The sequence below is a fragment of the Notamacropus eugenii genome, chromosome 3 (genome assembly GCF_028372415.1).
Source record: "Notamacropus eugenii isolate mMacEug1 chromosome 3, mMacEug1.pri_v2, whole genome shotgun sequence".
Classification (NCBI taxonomy): domain Eukaryota; kingdom Metazoa; phylum Chordata; class Mammalia; order Diprotodontia; family Macropodidae; genus Notamacropus; species Notamacropus eugenii.
The window spans coordinates 314,415,063-314,441,255 of record NC_092874.1 but is presented as its reverse complement, the minus strand read 5'-3'; the positions used below and the strand labels follow the sequence as shown (position 1 = coordinate 314,441,255).

The 26,193-nt window shown below is 39.2% G+C and overlaps 1 protein-coding gene across 5 annotated transcripts in view; it reads right to left on the bottom strand.

Annotated features, from left to right (window-relative positions):
* Nucleotides 1-221: 221 nt before the first annotated feature.
* TSTD2 (thiosulfate sulfurtransferase like domain containing 2) overlaps nt 222-26,193 on the bottom strand; it is a 33,736-nt gene continuing 7,764 nt past the window's right edge. For all 5 annotated transcript variants that reach the window (XM_072596719.1, XM_072596720.1, XM_072596718.1 and 2 more), the window contains exons 2-10: nt 25,456-25,671; nt 22,188-22,513; nt 15,202-15,322; nt 10,828-10,953; nt 7,675-7,780; nt 5,616-5,734; nt 4,906-5,064; nt 3,978-4,116; nt 222-1,402 (exon numbers count right to left, since the gene is read on the bottom strand). In XM_072596719.1, the coding sequence (XP_072452820.1) occupies nt 1,170-1,402; nt 3,978-4,116; nt 4,906-5,064; nt 5,616-5,734; nt 7,675-7,780; nt 10,828-10,953; nt 15,202-15,322; nt 22,188-22,513; nt 25,456-25,623 (1,497 nt within the window). In that variant the 5' untranslated portion in view covers nt 25,624-25,671 and the 3' untranslated portion in view covers nt 222-1,169. The remainder of the gene's footprint in view (nt 1,403-3,977; nt 4,117-4,905; nt 5,065-5,615; nt 5,735-7,674; nt 7,781-10,827; nt 10,954-15,201; nt 15,323-22,187; nt 22,514-25,455; nt 25,672-26,193) is intronic.

The window sequence follows — 26,193 nt, the reverse complement described above, 5'->3', positions numbered from 1 at the left end:
TATGAAATAATGTAAGTCAAATCTTATATGCCCAGGGATGTATATTCATTAGGGTGGAGTATTCTAAGAATTGCTGAGGAGAAAGAGTTAAATATCAAAGTCATAATGCCAGTATAAGTGATTTGAACCCGGGCTTCTTTTCCAGGTACAAAATAGTCATGCCAACCTCTTTCAGCACAGGAACTGCCCTCAGGCTGCAGAGATTACACAGTACGCTACAGTTTGAGGAACACTTTATGTGGTCAGAGAACTTTCCCTTTCTCTCCCATCTCATGCTACAGTAGTTCTACCGTGACCTTCTATCTGGAGATGTTTCTACAAAGTAGAGGAAACACTTGGGAGCTTACAACAGAAGAAGAAATGACCAAGAAGAATGGAATCTGCAGGCCAAATCCTAAAGGCTAACAGCAGCGATGACAGCAACGTCAGCAGAATTACGCACATCTTACCTTCTCTCTTTTCCTTACTACCAAGCTATCAGTTTAGCAAGGAGACAACGTAAAAAGTCAAAGCTGCTGTACCCCAAATTGCACATGAAGGGAACAACATTTTTCAGTCTAGGCCCGCCTCCACATGCTGACGTATTCGTAAGGATGTTCTCCCAGCTCTAGTTTGTGACACCTAAAATGGCAACCATGTCTAAAACTTCTTAGACCTCTTTAAGTATTTATTGCTCATTACTCTCTTAAGACTGAAGTTACACAGTGACTTTGCTATGGTTCTGAATACCAACAGAGGCCTGTACGTTGTGCGCCTTCAGTTCCTCTGCTGCAGGATCGTCAGGCATGTTCCTGATGGGCTTCATCTCAAAGTGGCCAAGGGATGTCGCTGTGTTTCCCATGTATCAATTCCAGTTCTGTCTCCAAATGATCAGATAAGAACTTAGCCTGATTACATCAGCACCACTGCCTCATTCCCACCAGTCTTAAATCCAGCCTAAAGATGGTGTGATACAAATGGCAAGTAGGACACAGCTCTCTTGCTGGTGAGCACCAACAGCGTACTGTCACTGTCAGGACCTCCTCCTTGAAGCAGGGCTATGACCCTGACCCTCATAACTGGCTCTGTGACCCCAGAGGGAAAATGGTGACGATGTGCTCAACATGAGCAGCGGCATACTCGCACGGAAGTGGGCAGCTTGCCTATTTACACCATCCAGGAAGTCCTGATTACTGGGAAAGTTCAACTGGAACACGGGGCCTCTTCAGGGTGCAATCACATTCTTCTTTAAAACCCTTCTCAGTGGCACTTGACGTCAGCTTGGCTCCTTTATCCTGGCAAGCGAGGCAACAAGCTGTAAGCCCTTTCTTTCGGCATTCTGAACAGGACAGGACGAGTTGGCGGCAATGGGAGGTGGAACACAGTTTATACTGGTCCCACCGGGTTCCACAATATGTACAGTCTGGGGAAGGGAGAAAAGCAGGTGTTACACAGAAGCAAAGCAGCACCCTTTATTTCTCTCAAAAACTACACAAAATACAACCTAATGAATAGACTGTGGGTGTCCACTGAATGCTGAAGTCTCTTATCACTCAACAGAGATATTGTTTCTGGGTTTTTTCCTTCTGCTTCTTGAATTCTAACCCCCTTCCAAAAGATAACACAGAAAAGAAACAGGTCTTGGGTCACTTCCCTTTTATATCCATATTTCTCTGATGGGTATGCTATATGTTACTATCTTTTTTTTTTTTTTTTTACCACTTTTTGTCTAAATCTTTAATTATTTCATTTTAGGCCTCATCACTCCATGACTACTTTTTTCCCCCTGAAACAACCAAGAACCACTCCCCCAATCAGTGACCTGCATATGGGTCTTAACCTTCTGAATCTGCCACCTCCCTTTCATACTGGTGGCCTGACTATTCCTTTCGTTTTAAAAGGCTTTTAAAATCGGTCAATAAACAGCACCTACCATGTTCCAGGCACTGTGCTAAGTGCCAAGGATACAAAAAGAGGCAAAAGGTAGTCCTCTCTCAAGAAGTTCACAATTTAACGAGGGAGACAAGGAAACAATTATGTACAAACAAGCTATATACAGGATAAAAAAGAAATAACTAAGGGGTTGGGAAAGTCTTCCTGTAAAAGACAGGATTTTAGCTGGAACTTAAAGGAAGCCAGGGAGGTCAGAAGTTGGATCAGAGGAGAGAAATTCCATGCAAGGGGGAAGATGCCTCGAGTCAAGAGATAAAGTGTCTTTTTCATGAAATAGCAAGCAGGGCAGGTGTCACTGTATCAAAGAGCACGTAGCACAGCATACAGAGTAAGAGGAATGGAAAGGCAGGAGGGGGCTAGGTTATGAAGGGTTCTGAATGCCAGCAGAATGGAAAGGCAGGAGGGGGCTAGGTTATGAAGGGTTCTGAATGCCAGGCAGAGCATTCTGAATTTGCTCCTGGAGGCCACAGGGAGTCACTGGGGTTTACTGAGTAGCCCAGCCTTGGGATACACAATACCCTTTGGGTTTGTCCCATGCTTTTCTCACTTTCTTGGTGATCACCTTTTCTCTTTTGGTCACTTCACTGACACAGAGACAGAAGCGGCCTCACAGGTGATTTAGATGAGCTCATACCTGAACAGGAACCAAGCCCCTTGAGGACATAGTTAACAAGTGGCCATGCAGTCTCTCTGAACCTGAGGCCAGTCTTCTTTCTACCTGTATATACAAGGACAAGAACTAGTCTTTTCTGGGGCTCTCTCGTGGACATGTAAATATTCACTGCTCCCTGCTTTTAGGCTTATACCCTTCCCTTCAAAGCCACTGCTCTGTCTAAATATCACTGTGAAGATCAATCTAATTATTCTTTCTCAGTCGTCCAGACTGGCCATCTTTGGTGCCTTCTGCTCCTTACCACCCTGTCCAAATGTTCTGCCATATCCTACCAATATTTCCTCTGCAGCGTGACTTGGATTCATCCCCTCTAATTTACTTCCCTTAAATGCACATTCATGCCCTAAATATCCATTCATATTCCATATAACTTGAAGGAGTCACATAGACTCCTGTTCCAACCTTCCTAAACTGAATGCCTTTAACATATCCCTTCCTAAGCAGTGCTACAGAAAAAGACAAGAACTACATTCCCTAAGCATTCTTTGTGTCATATCACCAGCTCCACCAGAAACTTACAGTGGCTCCTTTTACCTCTTGAGTGAAATCCATAATTATCATATATTTTTAAAGCCTGCTTATTGACTACCCTTCTCTACCTCCCACTCCAGTCTGAATGTCACTGTTGCCAAAACGATGGTTTCTTGCATGTGATTTATTCATCCTTATCCCTGAGCCCTTGCACTTTTCACTTAATCCAATCTGGAATGCCCTTCAACACTGTCCCCCGAGTGAGAGCCTACAAAGCATGAGCTGTGCCACTGCTTTCTTTGTCTTCTCCCACAGAATGAGGACTCTGCAGCATACGGTGAGCACTCAATAAATACTGGGTTTGTTCAATAAGGCTTTATCTTCCATGACTTAAGAATTTTTGTTAAATGAGGTTACCGGTAAATGGAGAAAATTCTACCTTTGGACAACAAAAAGTTTTCCTGAGTCAAAAATTCATATCTATTAAAATGGACAGACTACCCAAAAGGTTATATTTCCAGGCTTGAAAATGTGTCCTTTGAATTAAATGAAGATTAACATCAGAAATTCACCTCCTGAAAGGCAGAATTTTAGAGCTGCCACAAGCTTTGCACAGTTTCCAGGACTGTGTTATTACAGAGGTTAACCGCAGGGCTTAAAGATGATCGAGTCCAATTCTTTCATTTTAGTGATGAGGAAATTAAAGCCTACAGAGGATAAATGACTTGTCCAAGCCCTTCCACACAAAAGCAGAAGTCATTAGAACCCGAGTCTCCTGACTCCCCATCCTGGGTATCAGACCACACTGCTTCTATCCGTCTTCCTCTTCTTCACGCTGACTAGTGGAAAGAAAGTACATACCACCCAAACTTGGAACTCTGGGGAGAAGTGAATGACCTACCTGAAACGATGTCATTGTTGTAAGAGAGAGCATAGCGTTCGTCAAAAACAAATAATTTCCCTCTATAAAAACCATCAGGAAACTCTTCCAGGTATTTGTGGATGCCACCCTTCAGCTGGTATACTTCCTTGCATATTCCCTGTATTTTAAAAATTAACTCGAGATCAGAAAATGTCAGTAAAAGTCTTGTTAGGTAGTTTAAATCCGAAGCCAAGGCCCAGGGTGGCCAAGTCATTTGCTTACAGTCAAAGAGCTAGTTATCAGAAAAGCTTGGACAAGAATCTAGTGCTTCTAAATCTCAGTCCTCTGCTCCTTCCACTAGATACTTCTCTCCCAATATTCCTTCATGGCATTCTTCTGTTAGCAAGACTTAAGCTGTCCTATTTACTAGTCATTTTAAAGGGACATCTGACATTATGACGTTACAGAAAGTCATTTTCCTCTGGTACAGCCTTATGTGAATATTCTATACTTAGCACACTCGTTCCCAGATCAAGGAAGATAGTGTCTTAGAGCCACAGAATGTTAATTAGAAGGGACCTCAAAGAATATTTAATCCAGTCACTTGTTTATATTGGTCTAGAGAAATTAAGTATCTGGAACAAGGCCACTCTGTTTAATTAATTCTCGAACTAGGACTGAGTATCTTGGCTTACAGGTTCCTTCCATTTCACTATACTCCTCCCTCCTTGGATAAGGAAAGGGTTAATTTCCCATCTTTTATTTTTGATGTCACTGCTGAAGACTCAGGGTTTCTTACAAATTTTCAGGAACCTCAGATTTCATCTCACATGAGAAACCCATAGCTCATACAGGAAACTCACAGAAGCCTTTATGAACTCATTAACCCTGCAGAGAAGACTGCACATTTTGCTCCCAAGGTCCTCTCTGTTCCTTCCTGATCCATGTTCTATGAAGCACAGCTTACCTTAGCTCTGAGGTAGGCTGAACCTCTTTCACAACGAATGCCCCCCGTACAGTACATCAGCACACGCTTGTCCTTAAAAAGTTTTAGATTTTTGTCCACATAACTGGGAAAATAACTGAATTTCCTGATGTCTGGTGCCAGGCATTTCTGGAAACGTCCCTGAAATATTGAATGATTGTCATGCGATTACAATACAGTTGTTGAAAGCAGTGAACATGTGGCAGGGAAATGGGAGTTATCAGAACATGGCTTCATTCCTTGAACAAACTCAGCTTTGGCAAAGAAGCATTTGTATCTGACAATGCATCTTTCTTAAAATTGCAGGCTTTGATTTACCACCTACTGCTTAGAAAACACTCATTTCAAAGACTGAGTTGATAAATGAAGGTAGGGGAGTCCAAACATTCCCGTTTTTCTGAAAGGAGACAAGAACTGTGGAGTTTTCACAAAGAAAAATCTGAGATCCTAAGTCTGCCATAAATTACAAGAGTATGCTTACAAGAGAAACAACTCTAATAGGAGTTAAGATGTTTTAAAGTCACATGCTTTTTTCTACTTCTTGACAAATCCTGAGTTCAAGATTTAAAATTTTTTTGAAACTGCAAATACTGTCAGGATATTGACTTTGTTAGAAATCAGTTGCCAAGAAAAATAAATAGTGATTCTCACATGTGGTTAATACAAGTGGATCTAACCCAAAATGAACTTACTATTTTACTTTCATAAAAGTTCCTGCAGTCCAGCAGAATAGTGTCATTTTGCTCTTGATTACCCTGATATAAATAATTTTCAACTTCTTTATGAAATTCACCAGGGGATAAATGGATTCCTAAAATCAAACCAAAAGTACTTTAAAGACATTTTACAAGAACCTCGGAGAGCCAGGACAAAACTCTTTTAAGTGGTCCTCTCCACCCAAATCTCTTATATGCACAAATTACAATTAAGTTGGTAAAATAGCTTTTATAATGAAAATTTCACTGTAGTAGACTGCAAGGTATCTTTAACCTCTCTACTCTGAGTCTCTTTTTGTGGAATCCTCATGGAGAATCTGGCCCACCAAATGAAAGGAAATTCAGGAGTCAGTATATTCAGAATTTTGCCAATTTATATTTGGCTTAATATTAAGGAATCTAGGACAGCAAAGCACAAAGTAAACTTGCATCTGATCATAAACTTCCATTCTAACCATGTACCTTACCCACTAGTCCTAACACGATACTGCCATTGCCATGAGAGTGAGAAGGCAAACAAAGGTCATGCTTGGTGAAAAGCTTTGTTCCACCTGGTTCGACTCTGAATGGTCCAATTCTAAGTCACAGCTAGAGTATGGGCACATTTCACAAAATGAGAGTTTGCCTGAAAATGAGTGTGCAGAAAGGACTCAACTATACTGAGTCCTCATAAGCAAGATCATCATACCCCAAAGGGCATCGCTGAGCTCAGTGGAGTCTAATGCACAGAAACAGAGCTGTGCGGGAACAAAGAGAAGTCTGGAAAGCCTGAAAGCTAAATTAGTAACCAGGACTCCCAAGCACACGTTAAGGTGCCCTAATAGGGTAACTTGGAGTAAGGGGTGAGAAAGTATTCTTTGTCCCTTGCAGAATATGCTGTCTCTTTACAGCAATGGAGGCTACAAATGTCAGCCAAAGTGTGAGAGAACATTCACTCTGGAACCCAGGAATATCTACCCAGGGATCAAAATTTCCTGCTATATATAGCACATCATATAGAACAAAATAAATGAAGCAGAGATCAGTGTAAACTCTAAAGCATTAGTAAGTTCACTGTTTTTGCTCAGGGTCCCACCTAATGAGAGTAAGTTTCTTCTACTGTTCCTCTGACCTTGACTGTGAGACTGAGCAGACAGCGAATATTCAGAATTCTTTAAGAGGGACTAATTTACCTAAAATTGTCCCAGATTAAGATGGTGTGTTGACTGTGATCTGCTTTATATAGTCCGAATCAAAAAATTTTAGTGTGGAAAGTCCCTTGAACCTTGAAGATCGTCTAATCCAATTTCCTCTTTGCACATGTGAGAAAACTGAGGCCCAGAGAGATGAAATGATTGGCCCAAGACTCCTAAGGTAATAAGAAGTACAACTGCAATAGGCACTAAGGTGCTTTCACTATAATCCAGTAAGGTTTCTACTAGGCCATACTGCCTCAGTCACACTATGATAAATCTCTTTTTAGCATTGTTGTACATGTATTAATAACACTGGGCTGAAAACATGCTTGGATAATAAATTACTTTCTTTTTCTTGACATGCATAATTTAATTCCTATTTTCCTCTTTTTTTTTCTCTGTAGGTGATATTTTGAATAGCTATACACTACTGTACTATATTATGTGTTATAATACATCATAATACATATTAATATATAGATATTAGGTTATCTATAATGGAAAAATACTGTACGTAACCGCAGTCTTGACTGAATCTGTAGGACAGCACTGCTGTCCAGTGGACATGAATTATTCCACTCTAGAAAGCTAGTAACTTAACTTGTGAGAATGAAATAACCAGGTGAAAAGGTTATGGGACATTTTTCAAATGCCAAAGCTTTAAAACACCAAGTAGTCCTGCTCAGGTTTCTGATGTGCTCACCCTATGACCATTCCATATCTAAGACAGAGAAATGCTTGCTTTATTCACAATCACTATAAATCTTACTGATCTGAGTTTTACTTTCTACTTTGCTTCTCTATACAGTTTTGAACCCTAATGAAGAAATGCATTTTAATTTTTCCTAAAATAAGCATACCAGGTTTTTTGTAGGAGATCACACTGGGACTGATTCCCATCGGAACGATTTCTTCAAATACACCAACACGAAGTCCTGGAAAACAGTAAGCTCCTCCTTTGCTGGTCTAGCCAATAAAAAACAAAGAATACAAAGTCTTTCCTTCCTCACAGTCAAACCTCCCGGCCCTCCACTCCTTCCCCATTCTGGTCCTAAGACAAGCATTTTAACGTACAGTACAACATGACATAAATTTTTAAGTTGCTTGCATATTCCACAGTCATTTCAAACAGATAGAAAACAACCTTTTCATGAAGCTAAACACAAAAATGAAAGTCTGAAATAAAAACTATAAAACAAGGAAACAAACAGACTTCCCTGTAGAACAGCCTATGGAAACTAGACAGCACTAATATATCAGTATTCTCTTTCTTCTTAGATTATTACTATAGCGAAACTTGTTACAATATCACAGGTCTCCCTGCACTAAATACTTTCCTTAAATTGCCTGAGGACCTTGGAAAGTGTTAGAAATGTTCTGCTTCTGATGAACACTACTTGAATATGATGGGACTGAGGTGTGTCACACGCAAAAGAAAATGGACCATTAAAAAAAAGAGAGTATTATAGTTTCAGGGCTGGAACAGGCCAAAGAGGTCATCCAGCATGAACGGAAGCAAGCCCTGCCATGTAAGGGGTTTGATCATGTTAACTCAAAATCTGTAACCATACTACACTCTTCTTATGTTACCGCATTATCTCAGAGGATCAATAAGATTTAGAGCTACTAGGAAGTTTAACTGAAACTGAGACAAAGGAATGTTACCAATATCTAATAAGTGAATGGAAAGTTTAGAATCACAGAATGTTAAGAGCTGGCAAGCACCTTTAGAGCGAGGAAGAGAGAGATAGAGAGACAGGGTGGGGGGAGGGGTTCCAGATAAGGAAGCCGAGTCCCAGAAAGGCAAAATGACTTGCTCAAGTTAAGAAAATCACACAATCTCAAGAGTTAAAAGGAGTCATAAAAATCATTGCTGGGCAAAAGCAGAACTGGGACTAGAACTGGGTTCCTTTAATATTTTCAAAGCTCTATTACACCACCCTGTCTTATTTGTTATTTAATGTTTATCAGATTTATACTGACTTCTTCTCATTTCAGGGTCATACAGCTAGTATGCATCTGCGAGTAGTAGTGGTTTACATGAAAACAAAAATACAGCCCTGAGATTTTTAGTGGATTGTAAGGTAGATAAGAATCAATAATAAGACATGTCAAACAATTATGCTGATTTTGGGCTCCATGATGAGAATGCTTAGATTGAGGAAGAGATGATCCTACTGTACCATGGTCAGACCACATCTGAAATACTGTGTTCAGCTCTGGGTGCTCCATATTAGGAATACATTGGTAAATAGTAATACATCCAGAAGAAGACAACCAAGATGGGGATAGAAATTGACACCATGTAATTCAAGCATGGATTTAAGAAAATAAGGATTCTTAGGCTAGGAAAGAGAAGACTTAAGAGATTCAAGATAATTGTTGAAATACAGAAACAATGTAAGGGGAATTAGAATTATTATGGTTTCCCCCAAGTAGCCTAACTGTGTCAGTAACTTGAAAAGAAATTTTAGCTCAATCTAAAGAAAATTTTAAAAAGTTGAACAATCATATTTCTTCATATTTTTCTTCAAATAATCTGCAGAGGATGAAAATGAGAAAAGTGGTTACTTGTGCTGTAGCCCAGGGCTTCTTAAACTTTTTCCACTGGACCTCTTTTCGAATTTTGGCAGCGTTCCTTGGAGTTGTGTGGACTGAAGGCATGCACAGTGCAACATGCACATGCTTTGTGTTCAGAACCAAGGCCACAGTGAAGTTGTGCAACAAAACATGGGCAAGCGCTGCCAGAAACTTCTCTGATTCACTACCTTTGATTTTTAATTAATTTTTGTACATCCAGAAACCTTTTACTGTTGCCAAATTTTTTGTGACCTCATATGGGGTTGTGACCTACACTTTAAGAAGCGCTGCTCTAGCCTACCCCAAGAGAAGAAAAATTTGTCAGCTTTTCAAATTTATACCCTTGTGTTGAAGAAAGCAATAATACAAATCAAAAACAAAACAAATGAACAACACTTTTGGAGAAAAATCTTAGCTGACTTCAACTACGGAAAGAAAAGATGGGAAATGGCCCTACAATTAGACATATAATAGATCATCCCCAAATCTCTCTTCTCAAAATGTTTCTGTCCCTATCATCTCCTCAATGAAAGGCTTCTGCTTTTGTTCATTAATGTACTTAAATTTCATCCACCTCAACCTACTAAGTAAAGTTAGTTTGTATCCTATTATAGAAGAAATTGGTATTTGGATATTAAAGAATTTCAGAAGAAAAATGAAGTGGATAGAATCTGAGAGGACCAGAGGTAACAAAAGTAGTTCATAAATCTGAAGAATAACAAAAATTAGTAAAAAATTCAGTTAACTGGAATATTCTTGTAATAAAAGCATTATGTAGTAAAATAAAGTGTGCAATTAAAGCATGAAAACTTTTGAAAAATCTTGTTAAAATACATCATGATACTTTTCTGACTTAATAATTGTAGTACAGTGAACACAACTGTATTTGGAGGATTTTACTGCCTTTCAGGATCATCATTTTGACCCTGAGGAAACTAATTTTCCTTAACACTACAAATATAAAAGGTAGTAGATTTTGACTGAATCTGTCTTCACACCAGAAAGTCTGTTAAAAAAAAACAACTATTATTTTGTTTCCTTAGAATGTGCCTTTTTTTTTTTCTCTCTAAAAGTAAAATGCCCCAAAGACTCTGATTATTTCCAACTTCCTGAGAGGTACAGCAAGGCTTAGTGGTTACAGAGTCAGGAAGGGTTCACATCTCACCTATGAAATACACTGGCTGCATGATCTGCAAACGTCACTGAGCACTGTGGATAACTCTAAAGACCATAAACTGCAGAGAAGGTGCTGGCTCGTGCAGAAGGAGCTTCCTCACCAGACAGCTCCTTTTTCAGGTGAAATCACAGGTCCAGTCCCTCATCTTCTGGGCTCTTGTTAACTGAAGTTTTAATGTTACTTATCAGTATGAAATTGACCATTTATAGAAAACAAGAAGCCAGCCTGAAGTGATTTTTATTCCCACTGCTCTTACCTTAAAGTCTTCCTTACATAAGATATTCTTAAACAAAGGATGAGAAAGCATTGCCTCCATATAAAGATCAGTTGCTAATCTGCTCCCACCCACCGTTCCATTGATTCCTTCTGTAGCAATTCGAACCTAAAATATTAAAAAATGACAAAGTTAAAAATCAGGGCTCACCACGTTTTCTGCACCAGACCCACTAAACCATTAACTCCATCAAGACAGAACACAGACAGCTGGGTTACCATATGTTCTGTTATGGGACATCTAACAGTGTTCTGTGGCTAGGGAAGAAATATTTATATTTCCACTGAAAATCCTGGGCAGACAAATATTTTAACAAGCCTGAGTGGATGTTTTGCATCAGAAGTAAATTCCACTTCAAACGGCATAAAAGGGAGATCCTTTCTACATGCAGTGTTTCTAGAAATTCAAGATTTGAAAGTCCTATAAATAAATGCATTTTTTGGATATAATTCCAAACCTTGCTTCTCTCTAAGATGATTCTATGTTCCCTGCATTCTTTTGGTCCTTTTCTTTCTTTTCCCTGATTCAAGGCTAGAGTTTCACTGAAATAGTACCTTACATGTGAGACTGCCTTATAACCAGGTCCATTAGGGACTCAGTTATGAAATTTTTTGAAAGGGTTCTAAGATAGTCATCTGATTACTGAATTCCATCCAATAGCAGCTATTCAAGTCTAATCTGAATTATCATTGCTATTATTAAAGTTAATGCTATAATATCCCAATTCATGAGAATATGAAATCAGTTTTATAGATTTACAGTTTAAAACTGTAAACAGTTTACAGTTTAATAGTACATACAGGCATACACACACACACACACACACAATGCACATATAAAGCATTTCATTTAATTCTGGAACTTAAGGGGTGTCATTCTCTGACATTTTAATGTGATTATATACACAATTAGATAAAACAGATAGTTCTACAAAATGAAGATAAAGAAGTCAATCTGATATTACTTCTGTTAAGTGATATACATTCCTCTATACACTGGAGAAAGGTAACAGTTATGATACTAAATTAATCTGTTATCAGAACGAAGCAAAAAATTAAGCTCAGTTCTCCTTTCCACAAAATCAGAGTGCAGCAGAACAGTGAACAAAATCATAAATCCAGTCATAATGGAGGGCCTTAAACATAAGAGGGTAATGACCTGGCTAACATCAGAGAAAGTCCTTGAGCAGAGGCATAGAATAAAGCTAAGAACAAGGCTTCACTTATCTGGAGGCCACTCTCTACCTTCAGCTATTAAGGGTTCAGTTATGAATCTGGAAGTAAAGAAAAAAGGCTTCACTGGCAAGGAAAACAATGAGATGTAACTGCCCTCAGGTGCACTGACTTAGAATTGTGTACAAAACAACACAATATCAATAGTTAAATAGAAGACAGAAATACTGCAAAAGTCAATTACTGAATGGCACCTTAGTCACCTCAATATCCTCAAAAGGAACCGTGTTAGAGCATGTTACAATAACTGATTTTCATAATTATGACTCAATTACACAAGAAAGGCTGAAGTACATTCAGCATATTCTATATCAAACAAAGTCAGGAATTAGGTAAGGCACTATGGGAATTTCACCATGGAAAATGACAAATATCACAGAAGCCGTGACTCCAAAAAGAACAGGAAAGTTCTCTGGAACATTCCTTTCTGAGGAATTTTTTTTTTTTAAACAATAATAGAAAAATGAGATGAATTCGTGCAGAATTCTGCTCTGTGGTTTCAACCCAGAAAAGCTTCAAATTTGATATGAAAAGGAAAAAAACCCAAACTGATTTGGCTTTTACTCTAAATCTAGAAAGGTGAAACTTATATGTGTATTACTGCCTCTTCGAATCAGATGTTTTAATATATATTTTGCAACTGCCTCATTGATTTTTTAAAAATTCTAGATTTTTGAAAACATTTTCAACTAAAATTTCTTTTAAAAATATTCCTGTCATTTCATATAGATTTCTAAAGCATCCTGCTTTTTACTTATGTGAAATTTTGGAGAAAGATTTAATTTTGCCCTTAGAAACACTTTCTTTTGAGAACTATTTCAATCCATGTGGGTGCTTTTTCAGCTGTGTACAGACATACTGGTTCATCTCCCAATTTTATGTATTTTTAGGTGAAACAGTTTGTTCCTACATTAATTGGTTTTTATATTTTTCTGTTTGTGTTTGATAAAGCACTTCTTAATTTAAAAACGTTACACTTCTAAAAATTCATAGCTGAGCATTGAATATGTATAGCTAAAAAAAATTTTTTTTAAAGTTTAGTAGGGCAACTTCAGGGTAGAGGGCTTGACCAATAGCTGGAAAAATTCTAGAATGTGTTTTTAAAGGAATGCTTTGTAAGCATGTAGAAGGAGGAGCCACTAGAGATTTTTCAGGAAGAAGTCATGCCTGTCTAAACTAATTTCCTTTACTGACAGTTATGAGACAGGCAAAGCAGGGGAATGCCAAAAATATAGTTAACTTAGATTTTAGCAGAAAATATGACAAGATCTTTATATTATTCTGTCCTTCTGGACAAAATTAAGAGATGTGGGGTACAGCTGGATGGATCTGAAAGCTGAAAAATGAATACACCAAAGGACAGTCAGTCCCTGTCTCCTTGGAGGGAAATCCCCAGTGAAGGATCCCAGGGATCTATGCTTAGCTCTGTGCAGTTCACCACTCGTATCAACAGAGGGCTGAGTGAACACAGCAATGAGCTTAATAAATGATTTAGTTACTTCATTCTGATGAGCTAAATTTTCCAGTAACTGAAGTTTAACTTTCTAGCACAATCTCAGATTTGGGAGGAACTTTGGAGATCATCCAGTTCAACCTATACCTTAACAGGAATCTCCTCTAACATCTCTATTACAGAGATTATATATAGCCATAACCAGGCCGCTGCACGGTGCTGCCTGAGTTCACCTAGTACACTTTGGAACAGCTCAAATTTTTAGCAAGTCTTCCCCATATTTAATCTAAATCTGGTTTCTATCCCTTGCTCCTAATTTTTATCTTTGGGGCCAAGAAGACAAAGTTTAATCCCTTTCCTGTAATAGCTTTTAATTCCTCAGAGAGATAGCTATCATGTTCTTCCGCCCAAGTCTTCTTTTCTCTAGCCCACACACATCCCAATTTCTTCATATCACATGTCTTGGACCACCACTTCACCCTGTCTGCCCTCTTCTGAATGGGCTGCTCTTTGTCTATATCCTTCCTAAACCACAGTATTCAGAACAGTACACAATATTCCACAGGTGGTTCATCTAGAGCACAGTAGTACAACAGCAGAACTGTCACCTCCCCCAGTCTGCATACTATGTTTCTCTTTTAAAAAAAAAAAAAGTTTATTTTGTTTTTAAAAAGACTATACTACCTCCCTGCCTTGCCCAGATTAGAGGTTCAGATGCCACTCACAGATTCGACCTGCTCTGATTGATACAGAAGCTTTAATGTACTTCATTTTCATCCTGGGCCAGTTCGTGGTCCTTGGGCATTCTGCGAGCTCAGCATATTGGTGTCTGTCTTGGTCTGAACACCAGCCTCCCTCAGAGCAGGGATTATAGGGGTATGCCAACATGCCCTAGAAATCCAGCACTCCTTCCCCTGCATCACACCGCTTCTAGGGTATATTCATACAATAACAGCTCACATTTATGCAGTTCTTTATAATTAACAAGTAGTTTCCTCACAAAAACCCTATGGAGGCATAAAGTGAAGAGAAACTTTACCAGCTGCTTGAAGGCAATGGCCACGAGAGACAAAGCTCGCAGCCTTAGATACAGAGCTCTACTCATCTACCCCATGTACCACAGAGGTCATCTAGTTCAAATCCCTCATTGTAGGATATCTTGGTCCAGAGGGGTCAAGTAACTTGTTCAATGTCATACAGGTAGGAGGTAGTAGAGACGGTTTTAGAACCCAGTCCTTCAGACTCCAAATCCAACAGTCTTCCAACATGCTTCCCTGCTTGTCTGGGGAGAAATTAAGTAATGGACTCGTTTCTTAAAAAACAAAACAAAACAACAAACCATCTTTTTTCTTTAAAAAAAAAAAAGGCCATTAGTTTCATTAGATAGAAAAGATGAGCTGAAACTCCCTACCATTAGTGTTATGGGGGCCTCATTTTCCATAGTAGGTATTCTTGAAAAGCTGTACATAAACCAAAGTTTTATAAGCTGTGCTTTAAATGAACACTAGAATTTCAATAGTTAACAAATTTGATAATGAATCCTTTTGCACTAATGAATAATATTTACCTGTTAAACTTTGTCCACAAGATTTTCTTTCAGGGGGACTTGCCCTTATAATGATTGCACGAAAGTAAAATATGTAAGAAAATGTCAGCTGGATAAAACCTTACCTTTCCTGTGAGGTGCAGGTGTTGGCATAAAGCTTTCTGCCAAGCACAAAGCCATTCTGGATCCTCTACGTCACAGTAACAATAATATAACAGTACTACTCCCTGATTGCTATCCTGTGCACTGCAAAAGATCAAACAAAACAAACAGGAAAAATGGTAGCCAAAGGCAGAAAGTCCCAATTAGTACCACACCTCCGGTCAGAATCTGACTAAGGTCAGAAACTAACCAGTAACTAGCACAGCTTCTGCTTTTGTCTTCCCTTCCCTTTCTCATCTGGACCCGGATCAAATCCTGTCTTCTATAATGCCTTCTTACAACTATCCTTTTCTCTATAGCACACAACCTAGCACTTACTTACTGTATGTCCTCTCTTACGTTATTGGGCTGATTTTTTTCCTTCTATCTCCCCAACTAGATTTAAATTTCTACAGGGAAATGTATCTTCTACAGCTACATTTCTCATGACAAAGATAGTATATTACAAAGACACTTTTTTTAAAAGGTCGGAAACTTCATTATCACAGGTAGGAATAATATAGAAGGAAAGTGGGTATCATATATGGGGGACTATGGGATGAAAGCATTTGCTATTAACAAACATAACATTGACTGTGCTGGAATACATAGCTGGGAGTCTTGGGGAGAAGATGCTGCCACGGTATCTTTTCTAGAACTGAGTGAATTCCAGACCCTAGATGAAACCAGAGATAAGAGACAGATTCCTTTGATCCACAGCAGACAGACTGCCTAAGCCACGTTTGTCCACCTCAGGGAAGGTGGGGAAGGAGATAACTAAAGAGAATAATACCACAGATGATTTCTGAGGCGTCTGTTCCACAAATTTTCTTCCCACCTGCTTACCAATTTTGAAACTTTCTCTTAGTTAAAGAAACCAAGCTTCTACCAGTGGAAGAATTACCTAAGTCTATTCATACTTAATGACTGACACCATATCCTTCCCTGTTTTGATAGCAAGGATGGAGTAAGCATAAAGAACTAAAATTGGAAGAGATTCCAGACGTAGGGGTTACCACTATGGGAACAATAGGGGAGGTTTCACAACTTTATCTGGAGTTAACAGAGAATCAGTTTACTGAGGAACTGTTTTCATATACACATAAGAATGCTTGCTCTGCCTCAAATGAATTCATGATAAAGGAGCTTCTGTATCCCAAAGAGAGATAATTTACTCTTTTTATTTATTCACTAAGAACTTGGTGACTAACTAAAGTCAATGACAGTGAAGCTAAACAAAGAGCGTTTTAAATGACATTTCTTGAAATCCATTAGACCTGGAGGGAAAAAAAAACCAGTTGCTTACTGTTTTCACTATAAAGCAGTCTTGAAAAGCCTTGTGATAGAAATGAAATTTGGTAACAAGGATCAGAACCCGGCTATCCAGACTTGAATAACTGCAGAATTTATTTAGTTGAAAGGTCTCTTTTTCAGGAAAAAGGTTCTACAGAAATCATCTTGTTCAATCCATTGCATTAGTCCTTTCCACAGCATTCCAGACAGTTATCCAGAGCCTGCCTGAACATAAAGTCTTCACCTAATACAAAGATTGTCTTCTAAAAGCCTGTTGATTGAGTAGTTGGGGGCATTTTCCCACAGAAACAGTAAAAGGATGGCGAGGTTCCCAGACCAGCCAACAGAAGTCTACTTAACTGAAAATGTCCTTGCAGTGTACTGCATTTACAATACTACAGAACCTCATATAACCAAATATGATAATGCTTTATAACTGTACTGCCTCTGGGCAATGTATACTTCTCTGCTTAGCTTCTTAAAGCCTTTCACAACCTGGTTCCAGCCTACCTTTTCAGCCTCACTGTATATTACTCCCCTTTCCCTACTCTGTGATCCAGTCACACTGGCTTTCTCCTCCGCCTCTTCTGGCTCCATCTCCTGTCTGTTCCTCTGCACTTACTATTCCCCATGTCTAGAACATCTTCCCTTCTCACTTCGACCTCATCAAAACCCTTTCTTCCTTCAAGATACATCTCAAGCACTAATATCATAAAGGATTTTTGTGTCTCCCATCTTTTTTTTTTTATTTATCTTTTAACATTCATTTTCACAAAATTTTGGGTTACAAATTTTCTCCCCTTTTATCCCCTCCCCCCCCAAACACCAAGCATTCTAACTGCCCCTATGACCAATCTGCTCTCTCTTTTATCATCCCTCTCTGTCCTTGTCTCCATCTTCTCTTTTGTCCTGTAGGGCCAGATAGCTTTCTATACCCCTTTACCTGTATTTCTTATTTCCTAGTGGCAAGAACATTACTCGACAGTTGATCCTAACACTTTGAGTTCCAACTTCTTTACCTCCCTCCCTCTCCACCCCTTCCCTTTAGAAGGCAAGCAATTCAATATAGGCCAAATCTGTGTAGTTTTGCAAATGACTTCCATAATAGTTGTGTTGTATAGGACTAACTATATTTCCCTCCATCCTATCCTGTCCCCCATTACTTCTATTCTCTTTTGATCCTATCCCTCCCCATGAGTGTCGACCTCAAATTGCACTCTCCCCCCCATGCCCTCCCTTCTATCATCCCCCCCACCCTGCTTATCCCCTTATCCCCCACTTTCCTGTATTGTAAGATAGGTTTTCATACCAAAATGAGTGTGCATTTTATTCTTTCCTTTAGTGGAATGTAATGAGAGTAGACTTCATGTTTTTCTCTCACCTCCCCTCTTTATCCCTCCACTAATGAGTCTTTTGCTTGCCTCTTTTATGAGAGATAATTTGCCCCATTCAATATCTCCCTTTCTCCTCCCAATATATTTCTCTCTCACTGCTTGATTTCATTTTTTTTTTAAGATATGATCCCATCCTCTTCAATTCACTCTGTCTCTATGTATGTGTGCGTGTGTGCATGTGTGTGTGTGTAATCCCACCCAGTACCCAGATACTGAAATGTTCCAAGAGTTACAAATATTGTCTTTCCATGTAGGAATGTAAACAGTTCAACTTTAGTAAGTCCCTTATGACTTCTCCTTGCTGTTCACCTTTTCATGGTTCTCTTCATTCTTGTGTTTGGAAGACAAATTTTCTTTTCAGCTCTGGTCTTTTCATCAAGAATGCTTGAAAGTCCTCTATTTCATTGAAAGACCAATTTTTACCCTGAAGTATTATACTCAGTTTTGCTGGGTAGGTGATTCTTGGTTTTAGTCCTAGTTCCTTTGACTTCTGGAATATCCTGTTCCATGCCCTTTGATCCCTTAATGTAGAAGCTGCTAGATCTTGTGTTATCCTGATTGTATTTCCACAATACTTGAATTGTTTCTTTCTAGCTGCTTGCAATATTTTCTCCTTGACCTGGGAACTCTGGAATTTGGCCACAATGTTCCTAGGAGTTTCTCTTTTTGGATCTCTTTCATGCGGTGTTCTGCGGATTCCTTGAATATTTATTTTGCCTTCTGGTTCTAGAATCTCAGGGCAGTTTTCCTTGATAATTTCATGGAAGATGATGTCTAGGCTCTTCTTTTGATCATGGCTTTCAGGTAGTCCCATAATTTTTAAATTGTCTCTCCTGGATCTATTTTCCAGGTCAGTTGTTTTTCCAATGAGATATTTCACATTATCTTCCATTTTTCCATTCTTCTCGCTTTGTTCTGTGATTTCTTGCTTTCTCATAAAGTCCTTAGCCTCCATCTGTGCCATTCTAATTTTGAAAGAACTATTTTCTTCAATGAGCTTTTGAATCTCCTTTTCCATTTGGCTAATTCTGCTTTTGAAAGCATTCTTCTCCTCATTGGCTTTTTGAACCTCTTTTGCCAATTGAGTTAGGCTAGTTTTCAAGGTGTTATTTTCTTCAACATTTTTTTGGGTCTCCTTTAGCAGGGAGCTGATCTGCTTTTCATGCTTCTCTTTCATCCCTCTCATTTCTCTTCCCAGCTTTTCCTCCACCTCTCTTAACTTGATTTTCAAAATTCTTTTTGAGCTCTTCCATGGCCTGAGCCCATTGGGTGGGCTGGGACACAGAAGCCTTGATTTCTGTGTCTTTGCCTGATGGTAAGCATTGTTCTTCCTCATCAGAAAGGAAGGGAGGAAATGCTTGTTCACCAAGAAAGTAACCTTCTATAGTCTTATTTCTTTTCCCTTTTCTGGGCATTTTCCCTGCCAGTGACTTGACCTCTGAATATTTTCCTCACACCCACCTCGCCTCCTGATCCTCCCAGCCAGCGTTTGGGGTCTGAGATTTAAATGCTGCTTCCAGCCTCAGGGCTTTGGGCGGGGGCAGGGCTGCTATTCAGTGTGAGATTAAGTTCAGATGCTCAGGTTGGGGCAGTGCCGCCTCTCAGGCTCAGTTCCCTCAGGGAGTTTATGCACAGACCTTCCACAATGGATCCAGGCTCCTGCCTGCTTGGGGAGCCCCGGTCTGCCGCCGCCCCTCAGCTTCTGTCTCCCGAGGGGGCCCGAGCCATGGGGGCACCCCACTCCCCCCTCGACCCGCCAAAGAGACTCTTTCACCGACCCCCGTCACCTGTGGGTGGAGGGACTTGTGCGGCCGCTGGAGATCCCATCCCTGAAGCCCACTCAGATCTGTTCCTCTTGGTGCCGCGGCCGCGGCAGGGCTGTACTCAGCTCCCAGTCCCGGCACCCAGTCCGCAGCGCCAAGGACCTTTTGCGAGAGGTTTGCAGGTCTCTCTGGAACAGAAATCTCCCTCGCTCCAATGTTTTGTGGCCTCTGGGTGCAGAATTCACCATGAGTTACTTCTTTGTAGTTGCTCTATGGGTTGTGGGTTCGGAGCTATGTGTATGTGCGTCTTTCTACTCCACCATCTTGGCTCCGCCCCCTGTGTCTCCCATCTTAAACTCTCTTCTATTTCATTATCTTCTCTTTATCCTGTATATACTTATTTATGTACATGTCTCTCCTGTTAGAATATAAACTCTTTGAGAGTCAGTACTGTTTTGTTATTTATATTTGTATACCTAGCATCTTGTCAGGCACATAGAGAGCATTTAATAAATGTTTGTTATTGACTGAGACTAGGGGGAACTGTGTTTAGAATTCCAGTTCGGGAAGTCAGAAAAACTTTTACCCTTACTGTTCCCTTAACAGTGAGATCAAAAATTCCTCCAACTCCAATCTATTAATAGTGATTTAGCTTAGGGCAGGAGATCCAAACAAGGCATGGGATTAGGGGAGAGGTGAAGTGGGAATGGGTACAGAATGGGAAGGAGACTAGAACACAAAGAGGGTTATGTGTAAGATTCAGATGGTCAATAGGAAAGAAATAGCTAGAAGGGGATGAGGGTGGGAATAGTTAGGGAGGAACAGCCCATTCTCCCAGTCCAAATGACAGTTCTCCTTCCTGAACAGGTCCTCCAGTCATTTTCTTTTTTTCTGGGAGACCCAGGAATTGACCTATCACTTTTCTTTTTCACTGGCCCTGGCTCTTGATTCTCAAGATTGGTCTTCCTTGGCCCTCTGTGAAAAGAGAGGAGTCTCCAAGGTTGTTCTAATGACCAAAAGATTATTATTCTAACCCAACATTTGGCCCAGTGGAGACAGAAGGTGTAGTAGAGTGTTGCTGGAATAGGAATCAGGAAGAAACAGGCTCAGATCTCTGCATCAACACTTGTTCTCTGTGTAACTCTCTAGGCCTCAGTCTTCACCTACCTGATGATCTCTGAGACTTTCTAATGCTTCCACCTCATACTTAGAACACAAAGACGATGATAACAAATCTTCAAGGTCACAAAAAACATCTACATCTGTCAGTGTCAAATTACCTCTGACTGACTGTCTTAGTTATCAAATATTTGCCTACTCTGGATTCACAACTATACCAGTCTATGGATTTCCATCCTGTCTGATTAGTTGGTGCTGCTTAATCTAATTAGTTCCCTCTTCTTTGCTTCTCTGAATCATCTAGGCACCACTTGGGTATAGACGCTGTCTCAGGTAAGGCACTCTGCTGCCCCTTGCTGTCACAGGATAAAACAAGTGGTCTCTTACCCTTCGGCTAGATTCCCTGCTAAGTCCATTAGTCATTACTAAGTGCCTGCTACACGCAGAACACGGTGTTAAGGGCTGGGGAAACCTCCCAGAGTAAGTAATACACAGTTTTAGTCTACCCAGAGCTGAGGACTTATTAGTCTTGGATTCCCTTGGGCTGGTACACATGGGCTGCCTCATGCCTTGGACATATCAAGTGCTCAATAGATACTTGTTCTATTGAACTGAAAACTGAACTGAGGTACCTGAAAGGCTGGCTGACCTGTGAGTTGGCAGCCTGAGAACCTGTGCTGCCTACCTCCTCATCACTAACTCTCTTCTCCAAAAAGAAAGTGTCTGTTGTTTGACACTTGCACTGCCACACTCCTCCTCCTCAGTACCACTGCCGCCTCTAATCTCTGCTGTTCCTTTTCTTCATCTCCTCTTGGATCCTAGTACATGTCCTGTGCTTTTTGGCTGTCTGGAAAGAATGCTAGAAGACACCAGGCAACCAGAATCCTTTTCTCACTTCTAGGAGACAAAGAGACCAGTCCATCAGGCATGATGGACATTTATCCTTTTTCACTGTCTTCTCATTTTGTTGGGAGAAGAATAAGACAGGGAATACTTCTGAGTTTGGAGCAGCTCGGGAAAACCATGAGAAAAGGTTAGAAGGGCGGTAAAACTGTGAGTAAGATGATACAATATCAATTCTATACATCTCAATGCACAGTGATTATCTGTGTGCATAATGATAACCTAACAGAAAAAAGTTAAATTATGTTCAGTATGCTCTGAGAACCATATGTTTCATATGTAGTACATGTGAGAAATAATTCCATCAAATATGACTGTTTGAAAAGAGTTTTATGCTTAAAAGAATAAGCAACAGTATCTACTGTATGTGACAACAATGCCAGATGTTGTATGTAAGTATACCTGAAAATACCTGAAAGATCTACTATTTTAAGTAGGAGACAATTACTAAGATGATTGGATAGATTAAAAAATTCAAAACAAATAAGGAAATCTAACCTTATCAATTCATCAAGCGTAAAACAGCTTGTGTCTGGGAAGTCAGCAGACACCTGATGGTTGGAGGTGGGGGGCACATTTAATCCATCAGTCTTGTCTGCAGATACACAAGGCTTGGGTGTGCCAGCCTCAGCAGCTAGTTGTTTTAAAACAGAAGAGGTCTGGTGATAAATATCTCCTGCATGCTGGGCCGCTATATGTCTGTGGATGCCAATTTGGTCTCTGAAGATCTGCTGGCAGCAAGTCCACCACACTCCTTTGCAGAGAGATGAAGAGCAGCTGGTGGGTTCTGGAATTTCCTTTGTTTTGACCAAAAGGGCAAATGCCTGTAACACATCAGAAACAGCATCAGTTAGGGTTCTTATTACTAGGACAAAGTTGTGAAGAACGTAAGGTTTTAATATGAAGGGTTAATTTCTATGAAGTCCTTGGCCAAATTACTGAACTTCTCAGGGCCTCAGTTTCTCTAACTATAGACTATATGATCTCTAAAGTTCTTCTTAGTTTTAAAATTCAATAGGAATGCTTCATGTAGCTTGGAATAATTTCTCTATTAATTACCAGGCTTCCCTTACCTAAAAAAAAAAAACAAAACACCAAACAAACACTCTACAATATGAATAAAAGTGTGTAATAACAAAATTCATTTGGAAAAACAAATGGTCAAGAATATCTAAGGAATTAATAAGATAAAAAATAAAGAAGAGAGGTTTAACAGTAGCAGATCTTAAACTATAAGGCAATAATTATCAAATCCACCTGGTACTGGCTAAGAAATAGAAAGGTGGCCCAGTGGAACAGAGTAGACATCAAATACACAGTAGTAAATAACTATCATAATTTTGTGTTTGGTAAACATAAAGATTTAAGCTTCAGGGATAAGAATTCACTATTTGGTGAAGGCTGTTGAGAAAACTTGAAAGCAGTGCGACAGAAACTGGGTATAGAACTATATCTTACACCATTGACCAAGATAAGGTCAAGAAGGATATGTGACCTAGATATAAAGTGAGCTATCACAAGAAAACTAGAAGAGCATGGTACATATTACCTATCAGACTTATGGATAGGAGAACAATTTATGAATAAACAAGAGACAGAGAGCATTGTGAGATATAAAATGGATAATCTGATTACAATAAATTAAAAAGTTTTTTACAAATAAAAACAATATGTCCAAGATTAGAAGGAAAATCAAAAATTGTGGGAAAATTTTTACAGTTTCTTGGATAAAGGTCTCATAGCTCAAATACATAGACAACTTTGTCAAATTTATAATGATATGAGTTATTTCCCAATTGATGATAAATGGTCAAAGAACATGAATAGGTAGATTTTTGATGAAGAAATCAAAGCTACATATAGTTGTATGAAAAAATGCTCTAAACAGTTTATCAGAGAAATGAAAATTAGATTGCCTAAAATGAGAGAAATGGAAAATAACAAATGTTGTAGGGAATGTGAAAACAATTGAGACACTAATACTCTATTCATAGAACTGTGAATTGATCCAGCCATTTTGGAGAGCAAACTGGAATTATGCCCAAACTGTGTATACCTTCTGACTCAGTGATATTACTAGGAGATCTGTTTCCCAAGGTGATCAAGGAAAAAGGAAAAGAACGTATATGTTCTAAAATACTAATGGCAGCTCTCTTTGTGGCAGTAAAGAGCTGGAAACTGAGTGGATGTCCATCAATTGGAGAATGGCTAAACAAGCTGTGTTATATGACTGTGATGGAACGAATGTAAGAAATGATGTAAGAAATGATCTGCTGCTTGATTTTAGAAAAACAGGGAAAGACTTACATGAAATAACAAAGAACGAAATGAAAAGAACCAAAAGAATGTTGTATACAGTAACAGCAATATTGTTTGAAAAGCAACTGTGAATGACTAAGTTATTCTGTGTATTATAAATACTCAAATCAAGTATAAAGGGCCTATGAAGGAAGATGTAATCTACTTCCAGACAAAGAAATGATACACAGAAGTATGGATAGTGTAGTTTTACAAACCACACTGCCTATCCTGCCCGTGTGTGTATGTTTGTGTGTGTGCGTGTGTTTATTTTTTGTATGTGTGTGTGAAATGGTGGCTTTCTTTAGTGCAGGAGGAAGAGGAACTTAACATATAACAAAAAAAATAATAAATTAAATTAAATTTTAAAAACAGAGTCAGTGTGGTATAATGGAAAGAGCAATGGACTTGATTTCTGTCACATAGTAAGTGACAAAGCCAGAAATCGAAAACAGTGATTCTGTCCCTTAATGCATGATTTTCGACAAGTCTAAACAGTTTAATAATCTCTAGACAAATCCAAATAGCCTGAGTCTCAGTCTCCTCATCTGTAAAGTGCTGATAAGAACTGTTACGCTCTCTTGTAGGATTGTGAAAATCAAATTATGTAACATAATCACGAAGTACTACACAAAAGTAAGCTATTCCTACCCAAGAAAATAAGTACTGGTTTATATTCCCAGGAGTAAAAAGGATTTACTGCGGTTTAAATTAAAATCAAGTCTTAGCCTACATTAAATTTAACCTGTTGCTTCTTCTTTTAAATCCCTCTGAGTATGACTTTCATGGAAATCACTATGCAGGAAAACTGTTACTACAACAGATAAAATTATTTCTCAGTCTAGGATATGGAGATAGTAGAAGAACAATATGTGCACGACAAAAAAGGACATTATTAAATTAACAAGCAACATCAATTTGAAGCTGTAAAATATATTGGATAGAGCCCATTTCAGAGTCAGGAATATCCTGGTAAAAGTTCTGCCTCTGACATGCCAGCTGTGTGACCCTGCACAAGTCATTATCTATATCCCAATGCTCCCAGGTACTTAAGACTTTTATCTAAAAACTTTTAGATGAAATTTGGTGCTGATCCGCATTGGGAGAGAGAGTTTTCTCACCAGGAGAGTCAATGAAATCACAAATCTGGTTCTGCAAACCCCAAAATATTTACCAAGCATTATGTTCCAGGTTATGTACTAAAGATCAGGGAAAAAGAGTCAAAAACAGAAAACAACAGAAGTCCCCATTCTTAAGACACTTACCTTTTGTTTTTAACTGAATTAAAAGATGAAGTCAATGAAAATTTTTAGACTCAAACAACTACTGTCCCTTGACGATTTCTGAAATAGGCTGAGTGTGATTTCATGAGTATTTGAGAAGAACACTAGAGGCTGACTGAAACCGCAGAAGAGCTGCGACTAAACTTATTTTGGGTAATCATACATAACAGTGAGAACATTATTACCTTCTTCTTCGCATGCGCGTACTTCTTCCTCAAATTAGCATCTAATTCTGCTCTGAGAACGCTACTAGGAGAAACAAGGCTTGTATCTTTCAAATCCAGGTCTGGAAATCTTAATATACAGGAATCCAGGTCATCTCCTTGAGCTGGTGGCACAGAAGAAGGCACCATTGTTTTACTGCAGTTGTGAGCCTTATATTTTTTGGAGTATATTACTACCTGTTAAATAAGGAAAGGAGAAGGACCAATATTAAAGATCTTTGGCAAAATCCAATAATAATCAGCTATGCAAATTAGCAATGACCTAGGACCCTGAGAGGAACTGAGGAGAGCTTTTGAAAAAAAAAATTCAGGGATGAGTAAGTAAAAGTTTATTGATGAATTCATGTTGCTAAACATACATCAGGCACTTACTATGTCCAAGACATCGTGCCAGGCCGCTTTCTTTAGTTCCCTACTGTCAGCTTCTTACATTCACTTCCATTGAGGGATAACAGTAACTAACATTTATGCATACCTCTCTCTCTCTCACACACACACACACACACACACACACACACACGCATACACACACACACACATGCACACACACAGAGACACACAATGCTGAAAGAGAATTTAAGTGCTTTCCCCACGGTCACAAAGGTAATAAATGTCTGAGGAAGGATCTGAATTCAGTTGTTCCTGATTCCCAGTCCAGTGCCCTTTCCACTATGTCACCAAGGTAACACAAAGAATGGG